This window comes from Scylla paramamosain, chromosome 40, assembly GCF_035594125.1.
Source record: "Scylla paramamosain isolate STU-SP2022 chromosome 40, ASM3559412v1, whole genome shotgun sequence".
NCBI classification, from domain to species: domain Eukaryota; kingdom Metazoa; phylum Arthropoda; class Malacostraca; order Decapoda; family Portunidae; genus Scylla; species Scylla paramamosain.
The window spans coordinates 14,319,104-14,337,194 of NC_087190.1; the positions used below are offsets into that span (position 1 = coordinate 14,319,104).

An 18,091-nucleotide genomic window follows, 5' to 3' on the forward strand; every position below is an offset into this window, starting at 1 on the left:
CAAATTGACAGAAAACGGACGAACGTAAACACCAACTATTGTTCCCCCACGTATTTAAATGTTACTGTTTAAATGTCACGCATCAAGCTGGGCATCTTCAGTGACTCCTCAAATGTTGGACGGGAAGGGTGTGCTGGGCTTACTCTCCGCACTGTGTCTGTCTGTCTGTCTGTCTGTGTGCGTGTCAAGGATCTAATTCTTAAGGGAGTTTGGAAGCAGTGGTTGGACGTGGCCTGAAACTAACGTGTTTTTTTTTTTTTTTTTTTTTTTTTTTCTCCGCGTCCCGTGAGTACAGATTTGTCTTATTGTTTTTTTCTTATTGTTTATTTTTACCTTTTTATTTATCATGTCTCCTTTCCTTCCTTCCTTCATCTTTTTTTTATTTTTGTTAACCCTGATTTATTAGTGTTTATCATGTCATCTCACTTTCCTTCCTTCCTTCCTTCATCAGTATTGTCTCTCTCTCTCTCTCTCTCTCTCTCTCTCTCTCTCTCTCTCTCTCTCTCTCTCTCTCTCTCTCTCTCTCTCTCTCTCTCTCCATTCATGCATTTATTCATTATTCCTTTCATTAATTCATTGATTGATTCATTCATTCATTTTTCCTTCCTTCCTTCATTAATTCATTCTTTCATTCTATATTTTGTGGAAACATTAATTTGGAGAGTGAAAGAGAGAGGGGTGAGAGGGATCAATAACAAGTCTTTCCAATTTGGTAGTTAAGACTGTTAAGAGAGAGAGAGAGAGAGAGAGAGAGAGAGAGAGAGAGAGAGAGAGAGAGAGAGAGAGAGAGAGAGAGAGAGAGAGAGAGTTAATCCCCTGAAAATAAGTGTGGTTGAGTTGTTAGTGATTCTTATTATCCGGATGAGAGAGAGAGAGAGAGAGAGAGAGAGAGAGAGAGAGAGAGAGAGAGAGAGAGAGAGAGAGAGAGAGAATGTGTACGTAGTTATAATTATGCTAAATTAAGGGCATGAAATCTCTCTCTCTCTCTCTCTCTCTCTCTCTCTCTCTCTCTCTCTCTCTCTCTCTCTCTCTCTCTCTCTCTCTCTCTCTCTCTCTCTCTCACATCAACGAATTTATATTGTTAACACACACACACACACACACACACACACACACACACACACACCATACACACACACACACCATACACACACACACACACACACACACACATACACACACACTTAGGACACATTAGTATCCATCAACTGACTAATTGCATTAACTCATTATTACATTGTCCTCAATAATAATAATAATGACAACAGCAGCAGCAGCAGCAGCAGCAGCAACAACAACAACAACAACAACAACAACAACAACAACAACAACAACAACAACAACAACAACAACAACAACAACAACAACAACAACAACAACAACAACAACAACAATAATAATAATAATGATAAATTATTTAGTAGTAGCAGAGAGAGAGAGAGAGAGAGAGAGAGAGAGAGAGAGAGAGAGAGAGAGAACTATGTACGAGTATGTTACAACTCGGAGGATTAAACCAGAAAACATAGCGAGTTTTTACTTTCACTTTATTTTTTGTTAATGAAATGTTGGATGGGGGCGGAAGGAGATGGAGGGAGGGGAGGAGGGAAGGAGAGAGAAGGGGGAGGGTTGTCATGGTGGTGCTTGGTGGGCGTTCCGAGGCGAAGGTTTGTGCTGAGTGTGTGTGTGTGGTGGAGTGGTCCTCGATGGTGGCTGTGTGTGTGCTGCTGCTGCTGCTGGTTGTAGCAGTAGTAGTAGTAGTAGTGGTGGTGGTGGTAAAGTAGTAGAAGTAGTAGTAGTAGTAATTGTTGTTGTTGTGGTAGTGGTGATGGTGTTGGTATTAGTAGCTGAGTAATTAATCCTTTCCTTTCCAGGTGTAGCTTCGCCACCCCGCCGCCTCCCGCCCGTCGCCCCGCGCCCTCCGCCACGCCCTTCGCACCGCCCCGCACCTCGGCAACGGCGGCGGCAGCAGCAGCAGCAGCACCATCACCACCACCACCACCACCACCACCAGCAGCAGCAGCAGCTCCGCCATCCATCTTTCTTTCTCTGCTTCAAAACATTTTACCAGAATTCTTGATAAAAAAAAATGTGTGTGTACATGTGTGCGTGTCCATGTGCGCCTTGCTTACGCGCACATGTAGGTATTAGGCGCCGCTGTAGTGAAGGTGTGACGTGTACGTGTGTGTGTACGTGTGGCTGTGTGTACGTGTATTGATGTGTACATTTCATCACTTACATGCATGTAGATTCTATATTTTTCGATCTGATGAAGGTGTAATCCGTACATGTGTGTACACCTATGCGCGTTTCAAGCTAGAAACGTTCACAGATTCTCTATTTTTCACGTAATGGTGCCGCCGTGTGTATGTGTGTGTGTGTACGTGTGCATATGTGTGTGTGTGTGCGCGCCTGAAGTAATGTAGCAATAGAACTGAGATACACATCTTCTAATCTGTGATCTAAAAACGTACATGTATATAAGTGTAAGCTGTGTAGACTTAAAACACACACACACACACACACACACACACACACACACACACACACACACACACACACACACACACACACACACACACACACACACACACACACACATAAAAAATTAAACCTTAAGATAAAAAAAAATGAAGATATGTATATTTAGTGTGTAAGATAACTACAAGTGGCATAGATGTGTATGTATGTATGTATATATATGTATGTGTATATATATATATGTACGCTTCTCGGTATATGAACGTAACATAGCGCGTCACATTGCACCGGTTATTTCGTTTGCTTGCGTCACGTGACTAGCGCAGCGTGACGGTGTTATCGTGACGGTGTTGTCGTGACGTGGTGTGTGTGTGTCGGTGTGTCGGTGTTGTGTTGCGTGTACTCAGAAACACACTATAACTAGAACTACTAATACAGCAGATTACTGGGTGTTGTTACTACTGGTGTTGTTAATAGTGGCTGTACATTATAACATTTCTTCCAAAGTGTGTGCGTCTGTGTGTCTGCGTTTGTGTCTTGCTGTGTGCGCATGTGTGTGTGTATGCGTAAGGAAGTATACATATTATACGTTCTTCCTGTGTATGTAAGTGTGTACGTGTGAGTACGTGTGAGTGTGTGTGAGGCTGTGTACAGATTACCAGCGTTCTTCCTGTGTGTGTGTGTGTGTGTGTGTGTGTGTGTGTGTGTGTGTGCAAAGACTTACAGCCGCTCTTCCCGTGTACGTAAATGTGTATGTATATGTGTGTGTGTGTGTATGTGTATGTGCGTGCGCCTCCTCAGTAAGTCAAGACAAACTGTGATGCTAAAGTGTAGTTGAGTGTTATCAGGAAAATATTTTAAAAAGTTTCTATATTTTTCTGTGTAATTGTTACTTAAAAAGGCGAGGAGCCGCGGTGCGCGTCCCGCCTCTTGCCTCTCGCCTCCGTCTCACTCCGACCTCCTTCGTACAAAGTGTGACGCCGTGACGTGTGCGTTACCATATACTGCATTGTACTGCTACCGTGCGTGCGTAGTTCTCCTGACTACTACTACTACTATTACTACTACTACTACGACAACACCTACATTATTGCAACACCTCAGTGCGCCTGCCTCATACTTGTTACTATTATTACTATTACTATTAATACTACAGGTTGTTGTTACTTTTCGACTGATTATACTACTACTACTTACTACTACTACTACTACTACTACTGTTGCTATTACTACTACTACTACTACTACTACTACAACTACAACTAGTAATATTACTAGCGGTGGTGTAGTGGTACAGTTGCAAGCATTGGTGCCACGGACACCAGTGTACTTCCCCGTGTTGGCGGTGGTGGTAGCGGCGGTGAGGGCCGCCCAGTGAGTGGGGTGATGGAGGTGATGGAGGTGGTGAGCAGCACGCCGCCGCCCTCGTGGCTGCAGGACGTGACGGGGAACGTGACACGTAGTGCTGGCGAGGCGGAGGAGGAGGAGGTGTCGGTGAGCACGGTGGTGAGTGCGTTGTGCATGCGCCTCATCATCGTGTGCGCCGTGCTGGGCAACCTGCTGGTGGTGGTGAGCGTGGTGCGCGTGAGGCGCCTGCGCGTCATCACCAACTACTTCGTGGTGTCGCTGGCCATCGCAGACATCCTGGTAGCCATCATGGTGATGCCCTTCAATGCCAGCAAGCAGATCGCGGGCCGCTGGCTCTTCAACGCCATAGTGTGTGACGTGTGGAACTCCTTCGACGTGTACGCGTCCACGGCGTCCATCCTGCACCTGTGCTGCATCAGCATCGACAGGTACTACGCCATCGTGCGCCCCCTTGACTACCCCATGGTGATGACCAAGCGGCGCGTGGCAGTGATGCTGGCGTTGGTGTGGACGGCGCCGCTGCTCATCTCCTTCCTGCCCATCTTCCTGGACTGGTACACCACCGCCGAGGCCGCCACCGCCGCCGCCTCCTCCTCCTCCTGCGACTTCGTGGTGAACATGGCGTACGCGCTCATCTCCTCGTCCATCTCATTCTGGCTGCCCGGCAGCGTTATGGTGTACACCTACTACCGCATCTACCTGGAGGCGGCGCGGCAGGAGCGCATGCTGCACCGCCACACCAGGCTGGCCTCCACCTCTCACGCCGCCGTGGTCACCTCCACCTCGTCCACCACCACCACCACCACCTCCACCACGCTGCCCGCCCGCGCCCGCCAACGGCTTGGGCGGATCGCAGGCCATGCTGGGCGAGGGCGGGTCGGGGCGGCGGCTGATGGCGCACCGCCCGTCCAATGACGCAGGGCAGGAGGCCACGCCAACCAAGGAGCGCAACCTGATCAAGCTGAAGCGCGAGCACAAGGCGGCGCGCACGCTAGGCATCATCATGGGCGCCTTCATCCTGTGCTGGCTGCCCTTCTTCACCTGGTACGTGACCATCACGCTGTGGCGACGACGCCTGCAACATCCCACCCATCATGGAGCCTATCCTCTTCTGGATCGGCTATTCTAACTCCATGCTGAACCCCGTCATCTACGCCTACTTCAACAAGGACTTCCGGGAAGCGTTCAAGCGCACCCTGCAGTGCGTGGGCCGCTGCAGCGCTGCGCGGGACCCTTGGCGCTCCCACTCCGGCCCGCCCTACGACTCGGACCTCTGCCTGCAGCACAACGGCCACGTCACGGTGGTCAAAGCAAAGAGCGCCAGAAGCGGCAGGGGCGAGTGTGGCGTGTAGGGGGCATGGCAGGTGTGGCACGGTCCCACTCCTGGCCACACCCTCTCTCCTTCCAGGGTTGTGATCCACACAGATGTCTATCAGCACCCAGGGTGTACCCAGCCACCCCACCCCCAGCCCCACACCACAACCCTCACTACCACACTTCCCTGCCCCCACAGTACTCCTCCACCCCTAACCCCCACAGTCTCCTCACAACGAACCCACTATCCCCCACAAACCATAACCACCTCCACCCCCCTCCTCCTCCTTCCTCCCCCCTCACCTTACTCAACCTTAACTTGGGGTAAATAAAATTGGGAAACCACTATATCCATCTTTAATTTGCTCCTCTCTCTCTCTTCTCTCTCTCTCTCTCTCTGGTGTGGCACATTAGACAGTGGGAATAGCAGCATTAGTAAAAGTAGTGGTGATGGTGCTAGCAATGGTGGTAAGAGCTAAGTAGTCAGTTGCAGAAGAAAAGTAATAGTAGTAGTAGTAGTAGTAGTAGTAGTAGTAGTAGTAGTAGTACATCATCTACCACCACACTTTAGAGAGAAGGTATGAGTGCTGCCACCACCACCATCACCACCACAGTGCCACGTAGGGCTAGCAGGTGTGGTAGCAGCAGTGGTGTACACAAACCCCTCCACCCATGTACACACCTCGAGAGCATACACGTCCTTACATACACAAGGCACAGATGACAGTCCCACGTGCACACTGGCCTGGGTGATGCATGCATGATATTGTGTACACACAGATACATACAAAAAATTTGTACACAGATTCACATGGGAAGAAATTCTGATGAGAACCGAACAAGAACAATAAAAATAATAGTAATAGTAAGCCATTTCTTTACATCAATGGCAAATAATGATGATAATGAGAACAATAAAATATCACAACTTGTTCCTTGTTCCTCACAACTTGTTGTTGTTGAGGTTAGCTGATCATTAATTAACACTATGGCAATAATGTAATAATGTCAGCAGACACAGGAACGTGTGGCTGTGAGAGGTTCCACATTCACTTCCTTTCACCGCACCCACCCTGCCACACGCCATACACCACACTCTCCACCACACGCCACACACCACTCTCTACCACACTGTCACACACCATTTTGCAGCATCCCTTACTTTCTTCACTTCTTGCACCACACTTCACCAAACCACACCACACCACATCACCACATACACCACCACATCTTGTCATCACCAGTGCCACTTGTCACACCCAGACTGTCACCAATGCCAGTGCGTGTGCGTGTGTGCGCGCACACACACACACACACACACACACACACACCACACACACACACACACACACACACACACACACAGTGTCATCACCACTGGGTCTTTACGCGCACACAAACTTCATGCAAGTTTTCTGAGCATGTAAGTAAAGCAGCCGCAGCAAGATGCACACATGGATGTAGTGACCATTGGCAGAGGCACTCATAGACCTACACAGCCCTGCCTCCACACACACACATACACACACACACACACACACTTGTACACACATCAGTACACATAAGTACACATAAGGAGAGAGTGTTCACCCTCACAGTTTCTAAAGACAGTTTGTACAATTAGTGTGTAAGTGTGTACATCACATGTATACATCAATACGTACATAACCGTAGAAGTGTTACACAGACATATATTCACACGTATGTATTTAACCTGGACATATATTGACAAGACTATTAATAGTAGTAGTTGTAGTAATAGTAGTATTCATAGCATCAGAAATAGTACATGGTGTGCATGACAACAATACAAGTACATACAGACATACACAACCACCTCTGCACTAATAGTAGAGACCATGGGTGTGTACACACACACACACACACACGCACACACACACACACACACACACAGCAAAGACTATTCTATCCTAGCCTAGCACAGCCTGGCGGCAGCAGCAGCAGCAGCAGCAGCAGCAGCACAACACATCAGTACAAGTATAAACAATCATGATTCAAAACTCCTGCATTTGCTGCTCAAAAAACAACCAATTTTTGCCATGCCTCCGCCAGGATGTGTAGTGGAGTGACACCCACCTGGAAGGCCCCCTCACAGACCAAGAGGGGGGAGAAGATGGCCTGGGAGGGGGAAAGCCAGGTAGATTACACACAGGGGGGCATTACTCCAAATACCTCCTTTGGGGAAACAGTAAGAATTTTTGTAGCAATGAAAAAAGAAAATAGCATGACAAGGATGAAATATTAATCTCCAGGGAAAAAATGGAGTAATAATTGTGGGTAAAGATTATTATGATGATGGAAAGATAATTATCATTTCTCATACTATAACAATAATTGAAGAAATCTGAGTACTTTTCCTTATTTTGATTTACAATAACAATAATAATAACAATAACAATAATAAAAATTACAGCAATAATCTTTTCATGTTATAAATAATTTTATCACACACACACACACACACACACACACACATACAATGTACACATTCACAATCAGTGTGTATACAGGTGTACACCCAGCCCTCAACAACCCACCTATTCCCCCCTTACACCTACTCAGGGGGGAATCATGAGGGGATAAGGGGGGTGAGGGAGAAGGGAGCTTAGGTACACCCACACACACACACACAGAATTAATCACAAGTACACATTTTTTAAACAAATGAAAGCAAATATTTTCATAATTTATAAGTTTAGTTCCTGAAATCATCGCCTTTTAGGTTTTTTTGTTTTTTTTTTATTTATCGGATAAAAAAAAGGTGTTCTTGTGTACGGCAAATGTTTGTAGACATGACTGACTGACTGACTGACTGACCAATTGACTTTTTTCTGGTTAACTGTTGGTTTTGTAGCCATGTGACTGACTGACTGAGTGACTGATTGATCAACTAACTGATGGATCAACTGACCAATCTACTGCAAAACACACACACACACACACACACACACACACATACTCTACAACTTATCAAAAAAATGTAACATTATAGCAACACAGAGGGAGGGGAGCAAAGCATAACACAACCATAACAACACAAGCCAGATTAATACCAGCACACTGACCAACATGGTGATAAAGGCAGAGTTTCAAAAAGAGAGTTAGGTTGTTGTTATTATTATTTTCTGATAAGAATTAAAAGTTGTCACTCAAAATTAATCAGGAACAGAGAGAGAGAGAGAGAGAGAGAGAGAGAGAGAGAGAGAGAGAGAGAGAGAGAGAGAGAGAGAGAGAGAGAGAGAGAGAGAGAGAGAGAGAGAGAGAGAGAGAGAGAGAGAGAGAGAGAGAGAGAGAGAGAGATACCATGACACAAGGACACAAATAAAAAGTTAAAAATACCTGACCAATCACATCTGCCTCAAATTTCACACCAGACTACCTCCACACCTGCAATCTGTAGCCCTTGATGCAGCCTAATTACCTGCTGCACCTGTGGGCTGCCTCACTCCCTGCTGCCCATGAGTCCTGTACATATCCATCCACATCTCTATCTGTCTGTCCTGTGTGGAGACTAATCTAAGTGAAATTTTTAAGTTGTAACTAAAACTGACCTCATTGCAACTTTTAACTTAATTTTGTTCCAACCTTTAATTATCACTGATCTTAAGCTGATGTTGCTTCATCTCAGTGAATTTTTATAAAACCAATATCCTTAAGTAAGAAACACAATGTGACGCCAACAACAGTTTGAACTGACCAATAAAAACAAGGCAGCTTAACCAAGCACACTAACTGGCAACGTGCCACAAAAAACGAGCCTCACAAAAGCAAGATATAGTGAGAACACTATGTAGTAACTTGAGTAAATTAATAGACTAAACAATTCATATACAAAAAACACTAACTGATTTTCACGTCAAAATTAATTACTTGCTCTCCCAACATAAAACAAGCAAGTACGTCAATTTCTGGTTTGTGAGATGCAATTTGACATCATAAAGCAATCCAATCACAGATATAGAACTCTGGGACAATTGTGCAGGAATTTGAACCACAGGTAAAGATTTTGTGCTTGAATAACAGAAACCAATAGGATAATGTTGTCTAAACAAGTGATGTCTGATAAAAAAACACTCCAGGCAAACAAATGCTATCAGACAACTGCTTGTGCCTCCACCAATCACAACCCTGCTCTTCATTACACAAGGAAATTCTCAGGGTCAGTAATCAAGGTAGGACAAGAAATAATGAATGCAAGCTTGAGAAAGTTAGATTTAAAAAACAGATATGGAGGAATAAGTTCTCAAGTAGAGTAGTAGGTGAACGGAACACAGTAATCAGGTTGTTAGTGCAGAGTCATTTTGGAATTTTAAAGGATTATACAAATTTACAGATTAAAATGACAAGTGGAAATTGTTAGGTGTGTTTTATGCAGGAGTATCACAATTATGTATGCATGGTGGCTTCCTGCATCTTCCCTTATTTTCTCATAAACCTTTGGCAGTACACAGAAAAGGTACACAGAATATCAATAATAACAATAACACAATGTACAAACCATCTTTAAAGAGGCTCAGAGTATGAATTAGTACTCTCAATAATGTTAATAGTAGAAAGAAACACAGCCCTTGGCCAATAATAATAATAATAATAATAATAATAATAATAATAATAATAATAATAATAATAATAATAATAATAATAATAATAATAATCTGGGCAAAGTGAGTGAGTAGAGTGATGAATGACACATGGATTTCAATGCAAGTAATTAAATCATCTAAGTAAAATTTGATAGATCAAGTCAGAACAAAGGATAAATAATTATCTTTTAAAAATAAGACAAATGAAGACCTTAGTCAGAAATGAAAGACTCAGAGACACATGACAGAAGGACACAGAATACATAATTATGCTTTAAAATTAAGACAAATGTAGACCTTAGCCAGAAATGAAGGACTCACAGACACACATTACAGAGTGAAGACCTTGACTAGAAATGAAAGACTCAGAGACACATGACAGAAGAAAGACTATTTGAGTACCATAATGAAGAATGAAAGGAATGAATCATAAACCACCACACTTACAAATGAATAACTGGCAAACTTCTACATGAGAAAGATGATGTATGTTATGAGATGAATAAGATGAAGAAAAAGTTAATTGTAAGATACCACAGAAAGTAATAAATGTGATGCATACATTACAGAACAGATGAAAAGACATGACCACGGTCTGTATGTAGAGACACTTGCTTTCTCACCACAATAATTCAAAGGCCGCAGCAATGATTACCAGGTTCTCAAGAGTGTTTCAACAGTTAATAATGTACAAATCTTATTAATTTGACATTAGAACCACAAAACAGCCTTAAAAACTTGTCACTTGAACTAGAGCATTTTGAAAGTCATTGGGGTGCGGAGAGAAGTCTTTCCAAGTATGGTACCTTGACACAATGACAAAATTATTATCACAAATGAATGACATCTAGGAACAACAATATCTTTGGCATTCATTTGGTTTTCAAGAGTGAATCATTAAAGCTGAGAGTACAGAATATCATGAAGATACTAATATAACGCTGGAACTTGAATACATTATAAAACTTGGTAATTATGAAAAAAAAAAAACATGTAACTTTAAAGCTGCCAATAATAATAATAGTAGTATTAATAATAATAATGATGATGATGATAATAATAATAATAAAAATAATAATAATAATAATAATAATAATAATAATAATAATAATAATAATAATAATAATAATAATGAAATGACATACCTAATGAAAGCTGAAGAAACTCACATGTAATTTAAGCTGCAAATAATAATGATGATGAAAAAAATATGACATGACCATAAAAGCTTGATAATAATAATAATAATAATAATAATAATAATAATAATAATAATAATAATAATAATAATAATAATAATAATAATGATAATAATAATGGATAATAGTTATATAGCAGAAGAAACTGACTTGACAACTAATAAATATAATATAAATAAATAAATGAATAAATAAATAAATAATGACATGATCCTGATATGCATCTTAGCAGCTCAGCATTGGAACCACCTCATGTCCACCCCTTACTCAACAAAGCAACACTACATCATCACCTCACCTCACTTCACTTCACCTCCTCATTCAACAATGAACTGGAAGGGAGAAGAATTTCATGGGGTCATTTCAGCCACACTGCCTCTCTTCTTTTGACTTGTATGGTAGTGTTGAGTTCCTTCCTTCCTGGAGGTGGTGGTGGTAGTGAGTCTACATGATGACACAGTTCGGCTTCGCTTTTCCCTTCTTTGGTCCATCCACTGGTGGCGCATCTCGGATGATTCTCACCACCTGGGGACACACAGCTGTGGTAGAGCTTGTACACACACACACACACACACACATGCAAAATACATAACAAAGTTGACCCAATCCTGTGAAAATACAAACAACACACACACACACACACACACACACACACACACACACACACACACACACACATCCTGTGAAAATACATACAAACAAAAACACACACACATACAAGCATACACACACACACATATAAATACATAACAAACTTGACTCAATCCTCTAAAAATATACACAAGTACACACACACACACATATATACACATACAAAAAACATAACAAGGTTGACTCAATCCTGTGAAAATACAAACAGGTAAACACACACACACCTCATGGAAAGCCTTGTCTACATTGAGGGGTGGGTCCTTGGCACTGGTCTCGATGTAGGAGATGGAGAGGCGCTGAGCCAGGTCGCGCCCCATCTCCTCACTGACCTGGCGGAGGTGCACCAGGTCCACCTTGTTTGCCACCAGCAGCATCGGGTACGAGTCCCTGTGGAGGTCACCAGAGGTCAACGAAGGTCAAGTTATGATAAACCAGTGGTCCTAACCTCTTCTCTCTCTCTCTCTCTCTCTCTCTCTCTCTCTCTCTCTCTCTCTCTCTCTCATCCTGTCCTGATTGTTGATCCTGAGAATTTTGCTTATGTCACCCTTTTATCTTGGCTGAGTAAAGTGATGTACAGTTACTCTAATGAAATAGCTTTCTCTCTCTCTCTTTCTCTCTCTCTCTCTCTCTCTCTCTCTCTCTCTCTCTCTCTCTCTCTCTTCCTAAGTCTCACCTATCCTTGACACGCAGTATCTGGGTGTAGAAGTGTGGAATGTTTTCATAGCTCTGTTTGTCTGTCACTGAATAGACCAGCATGAAACCATCACCTTTCCTCATGTACTGCTCCCTCATGGCACTGAACTCCTCCTGCCCGGCTGTGTCCAGAACTGTGGGGCATCAGGACATTAGAACATGGAAAGCAGGGACATGGGAGGTTTATAATGCTTTAATGATAACAGTAATAATGACAACAGCAGGTATATTTATCAAGAAGCACCAAACAATATGATTGTGCAGTTAGTTTAAAGATCTAGATTTACATGTTCAATACTTACATGGAATTAAGGAAAAAGGGAAATAGACAACATAACACTACAAAATTAATCCCACAGCAACACCAACACACATGAATACACACAAAAATACACCCACCATCCAGAATACACCACTGGGCATCCACCTCTGTGTGTTGTATGTACGAGTCCTCAATAGTCGGGTCGTAGTCAGTGACAAAGAGACGCTGGAAGAACTGAATGGTGAGTGCTGACTTGCCAACACCACCATCACCGACCACCACCAGCTTAAAGGTCGGCAGCTTGTCTGATGGTGGCTTGGACATGGTGTGTGTGTGTGTGTGTGTGTGTGTGTGTGTGTGTGTGTGTGTGTGTGTGTGTGTGTGTGTGTGTGTGTGTGTGTGTGTGTGTCTTAGTCCTTGATTTTTTTTTCTTCTTCTCTTTGTTTTTTTTCCTTTCCTTCTTTCCTGTTCCCTCTTACACCTAAATTTGAATAAGGGCATTAGAACAATAATATCATCATTATTATCATTATTATCATTATCATTGTCATCATCATTATCATTATTGCAGAAAAATGAAATGACAAAAACACCATCACTCTCCTTTCATCACCATCATTACAACTACCATCATTGTCATTACTCTTATTAAAGCATTCAAAACCCAGTTGTGGCATTAATGAGAAAAAAATATTATATAACAAAACAAGACAAAACAAATAAAAAAACAAATAAAAAAAGATGCAGAGTGGGAAATAATCACCTGAACATCATACCATTATAAAGGTGAGACAAGTGTGCTGGGAGACAACACAGGTAGACATGCACTATTGGGAATATCTTAACTAATCTACTCTAGGAAATGCATGACAAAAAATAAACTGAAAACTTGTGAACTATTTTGACAGCAAAGAAAAGCATTAAGTCCTCAGGAAATAAAAAAAATTGACTGACACACACAAACACACACACACACACACACACACACACACACACACACACACACACACACACACACACACACACACAGTTTTGCATTTTCATCACTTAGACTTCAAGGTTACATTTTTTTACCAAAAGAAGAGGTGTGGCAGCTCACCTGTGGGGTGGTGAAGGGGGGCAAACAACCCTCCTCGTTGACACAGCACTCGTCCTCGTCCACCTCACGGAGCTCCTTGTATGCTAACATTGCCTGCTGTGTCTGTGCAGGGAAGAGAGATAGATACATGGATAGGTAGGTAGGTAGGTAGATATAGATTAGAGATGGTCCGAATATTCATATTTGCATTCACAATAGCAAATATTTGCATGGGTTTTTTTTAAGATTTGCATTCACATTTACATTTACATGTTGCCTACCAAATATTTTTTTAATATTGAATATTAAACTATAGGCCTATTTCAACACTTATACATATGCAGTGAGAGAAAGCAAGAATTATTCCAATGTAATCTATTAAATGGATGCGTGTAAGAGTTGGGTTCTCGTCTCACATCCTGGTAACTTGGAAAACCGAATGAAATTTATTAATTCCATTTTCTGTGGCTAAAACAGGGGGGATGAGGAGAGAAAAAAAGTCACTATGTTTGCTCACACACCCAAACACATGTACAGTTGCACACCCTCACTGCATGCATGCAGACTGCAGACACACACGTAGCCTTTGCCCAAGGGTTGAGCCATCATAATTATCATATTGCCTGATCAAACAAAAATTTTTCATTTGCAAATAATGATAATAATTATTATTCACATTTGCATTCACTAATACTGAAAATACATATTTGGACCACCTCTAATATAAAGATAGAAAAAGACTGATGAATAAAAAAACTCATTAACCACACAGCAATATTTGTACTGACAGGACAGTCAAGGCTGAACAAATTAACTCGCATCTTGATGATCCGAGAGAATTAAAAAGTAACAGTAAAAGAAGAGTTTTGGTGGACACTACTAGACAAGCCTCCCTGCCTAGCCAATGGCTACACAGCACAGCAGGCACCCTAACACAAGCTTCCCTGTCACACAGCACAGCAGGCAGCCTCAGACAAGCCTCCCTGACACACAGCACAGCAGGCAGCCTCAGACAAAGCTCCCTGCCACACAGCACGGCAGGCAAGCTTCCCTGCCACACAGCACGGCAGGCAAGCCTCCCTGCCCAACATAATGTTTTTGCCCAGACATACACAATCACTCTCAAAATGAGTAGCCAGGTTAAGGCGGTTTCTAAAAAAGCCGAGTTCTTATGGATGTTGCTTGCTTACCTGTTGCCAGTCTCATCTCATTCTTTCATCACTTATTTGCACATTTGTATTATCCATCAGGTGAAGGGAAGAGAGAAAATGACTACCTTCATTAGAAAAATTAATGTCACTTTTTGGGAGGTCCTTACAAAAAAAAAAAAAAAGAGGACAGGACTGAACAATTCCTCCCAAGAATATGTAAATGGATGAATTCAAAACACACCACAAACCTATCTTAATTTACTTTTGTCCAGAGAGAAGCAGCACTGCTACTTCTACTAAGAGTAGTAGTAGTAGTAGTAGTAGGAAGAGAATTAGAACTGGTAACAGGTAATAATACCAGCAGCAATAGGAGAGAGAGAGAGAGAGAGAGAGAGAGAGAGAGAGAGAGAGAGAGAGCGAGAGAGAGAGAGAGAGAGAGAGAGAGAGAGAGAGAGAGAGAGAGAGAGAGAGAGAGAGAGAGAGAGAGAGAGAGAGAGAGAGAATATCACCTGTACTTACATTTCGTCCTTATCCCTGTCAAAATTTCCTTGCCTTTCGCTTTCATCTGTTCTCGCCCCACACACAGCCACCACACTCCACAGCGCCCTCACCTACACCACAATCAATCCCCTCCACCAACATGCACACGCACGCACGAGAAAGAATGCACAGAACATCCTCAAAAAAAACTCACGGGGAAGGTAAACAGGGAGTAAATACGAGGAGAAACACACGCACCTCACCTCCCCTCCAACCTCCTCCTTTCATCAGATGTTGCGTCATCGAGAGTGAATTGTGGAAATGAACCCGCCAAAATTCGCAAACTACACCTCATATAAGCAAAGTTTTACCTCATATTCTAATCCTAAGGCCTTTTATTAGTCGTGGTACTGTCACTTTAGGTGCTGTGAAAGTTTTACCTGATTTACAAGTGTGTTTCAGTACAAAGTAAGGCACCATGCAGGAATGAAGTGGATATACATGAGGAACTAGCACAGAAAATCTCATAAAATTTATTGAGCTCTGAAATGTTTTTTTTTTTTTTTTATGTAGGAAGGACACTGGCCAAGGGCAACAAAAAATCTAATAGAAAAAAAAAATGCCCACTGAAATGCCAGTCCCATAAAAGGGTCAAAGCAGTGGTCAAAAATTGCTGAATAAATGTCTTGAAACCTCCCTCTTGAAGGAATTCAAGTCATAGGAAGGTGGAAATACAGAAGCAGGCAGGGAGTTCCAGAGTTTACCAGAGAAAGGGATGAATGATTGAGAATACTGGTTAACTCTTGCGTTACAGAGGTGGACAGAATAGGGGTGAGAGAAAGAAGAAAGTCTTGTGCAGCGAGGCCGCGGAAGGAGGGGAGGCATGCAGTTAGCAAGATCAGAAGAGCAGTTAGCATGAAAATAGCGGTAGAAGACAGCTAGATATGCAACATTGCGGCGGTGAGAGAGAGGCTGAAGACAGTCAGTTAGAGGAGAGGAGTTGATGAGACGAAAAGCTTTTGATTCCACCCTGTCTAGAAGAGCAGTATGAGTGGAACCCCCCCAGACATGTGAAGCATACTCCATACATGGACGGATAAGGCCCTTGTACAGAGTTATCAGCTGGGGGGTGAGAAAAACTGGCGGAGACGTCTCAGAACACCTAACTTCATAGAAGCTGTTTTAGCTAGAGATGAGATGTGAAGTTTCCAGTTCAGATTATAAGTAAAAGACAGACCGAGGATGTTCAGTGTAGAAGAGGGGGGCAGTTGAGTGTCATTGAAGAAGAGGGGATAGTTGTCTGGAAGGTTGTGTCGAGTTGATAGATGGAGGAATTGAGTTTTTGAGGCATTGAACAATACCAAGTTTGCTCTGCCCCAATCAGAAATTTTAGAAAGATCAGAAGTCAGGCGTTCTATGGCTTCCCTGCGTGATATGTTTACCTCCTGAAGGGTTGGACGTCTATGAAAAGACGTGGAAAAGTGCAGGGTGGTATCATCAGCGTAGGAGTGGATAGGACAAGAAGTTTGGTTTAGAAGATCATTAATGAATAATAAGAAGAGAGTTGGTGACAGGACAGAATCCTGAGGAACACCACTGTTAATAGATTTAGGAGAAGAACAGTGACCGTGTACCACAGCAGCAATAGAACGGTCAGAAAGAAAAGTTGATATGAAGTTACAGAGAGAAGGATAGAAACCGTAGGAGGGTAGTTTGAAAATCAAAGCTTTGTGCCAGACTCTATCAAAAGCTTTTGATATGTTCAAGGCAACAGCAAAAGTTTCACCAAAATCTCTAAAAGAGGATGACCAAGACTCAGTAAGGAAAGCCAGAAGATCACCAGTAGAGCGGCCTTGACGGAACCCATACTGGCGATCAGATAGAAGGTTGTGAAGTGATAGATGTTTAACAATCTTCCTGTTGAGGATAGATTCAAAAACTTTAGATAGGCAAGAAATTAAAGCAATAGGACGGTAGTTTGAGGGATTAGAACGGCCACCCTTTTTAGGAACAGGTTGAATGTAGGCAAACTTCCAGCAAGAAGGAAAGGTAGATGTTGACAGACAGAGCTGAAAGAGTTTGACTAGGCAAGGTGCAAGCACGGAGGCACAGTTTCGGAGAACAATAGGAGGGACCCCATCAGGTCCATAAGCCTCCCGAGGGTTTAGGCCAGCGAGGGCATGGAAAACATCATTGCGAAGAATTTTAATAGGTGGCATGAAGTAGTCAGAGGGTGGAGGAGAGGGAGGAACAAGCCCAGAATCGTCCAAGGTAGAGTTTTTAGCAAAGGTTTGAGCGAAGAGTTCAGCTTTAGAAATAGATGTGATAGCAGTGGTGCCATCTGGTTGAAATAGAGGAGGAAAAGAAGAAGAAGCAAAGTTATTGGAGATATTTTTGGCTAGATGCCAGAAATCACGAGGGGAGTTAGATCTTGAAAGGTTTTGACATTTTATATTAATGAAGGAGTTTTGGCTAGTTGGAGAACAGACTTGGCATGGTTCCGGCCAGAAATATAAAGTGCATGAGATTCTGGTGATGGAAGGCTTAACAAGTTAATTCGTGCTTTGTTATCCCAGCCATCTCAAGTCCCAATAGTTGTCTAGACGTTCTGTTCTCCCTGTCACTCACCAACAGAATCACGGCCTTTGGTGAAAACAGCGGCATGGCGGATAAGGTGGGAAGCTGCCACGCGTGATTTGGGAAATAAAATGTGATGTGATGTATTCGACATTAGTTACTGTTTTTTGTTTTGTAATGCAGTTTAGTACAGAGCAGAAATTCGTGTTACCAAATGGACCAGCGTCTTACCTTAA

General features: G+C 42.7%; 2 protein-coding genes across 4 annotated transcripts in view; one reads left to right on the top strand and one right to left on the bottom strand.

Moving 5' to 3' along the window:
* Positions 1–5,506, top strand: part of LOC135092534 (octopamine receptor beta-2R-like) — a 44,363-nt gene extending 38,857 nt beyond the window's left edge. The window contains 3 exon segments of the mRNA XM_063991131.1: positions 1,872–4,662; positions 4,664–4,905; positions 4,907–5,506. Coding sequence (XP_063847201.1) covers positions 3,865–4,662; positions 4,664–4,905; positions 4,907–5,198 — 1,332 coding nt within the window. The 5' untranslated portion in view covers positions 1,872–3,864 and the 3' untranslated portion in view covers positions 5,199–5,506.
* On the bottom strand, positions 5,504–15,591 carry LOC135092535 (ras-related protein M-Ras-like). 3 transcript variants are annotated; one of them, XM_063991132.1, is made up of 6 exons: positions 15,493–15,591; positions 13,669–13,770; positions 12,707–13,050; positions 12,288–12,441; positions 11,839–12,001; positions 5,504–11,488 (listed from the first exon to the last, which is right to left on the bottom strand). In XM_063991132.1, the coding sequence occupies exons 3-6, from the start codon at positions 12,891–12,893 to the stop codon at positions 11,408–11,410; spliced, it is 585 nt and encodes a 194-aa protein (XP_063847202.1). In that variant the 5' UTR covers positions 12,894–13,050; positions 13,669–13,770; positions 15,493–15,591; the 3' UTR covers positions 5,504–11,407. The 3 variants fall into 3 exon arrangements, with proteins under 3 accessions (XP_063847202.1, XP_063847204.1, XP_063847203.1); XM_063991134.1 differs by having other exon boundaries at positions 15,537–15,573; XM_063991133.1 differs by having other exon boundaries at positions 15,318–15,552.
* Between the last annotated feature and the right edge of the window lie 2,500 nt (positions 15,592–18,091).

Excerpts from the sequence above, each read along its gene's own strand:
- LOC135092535 (XM_063991132.1), bottom strand. The coding sequence starts at position 12,893 with ATGTCCAAGCCACCATCAGACAAGCTGCCGACCTTTAAGCTGGTGGTG. Across the intron at positions 12,442-12,706 it reads CCAGTGGTGTATTCTGGATG|TTCTGGACACAGCCGGGCAG; the intron begins GTGGGTGTATTT and ends GATGCCCCACAG. Across the intron at positions 12,002-12,287 it reads ATACTGCGTGTCAAGGATAG|GGACTCGTACCCGATGCTGC; the intron begins GTGAGACTTAGG and ends TGACCTCCACAG.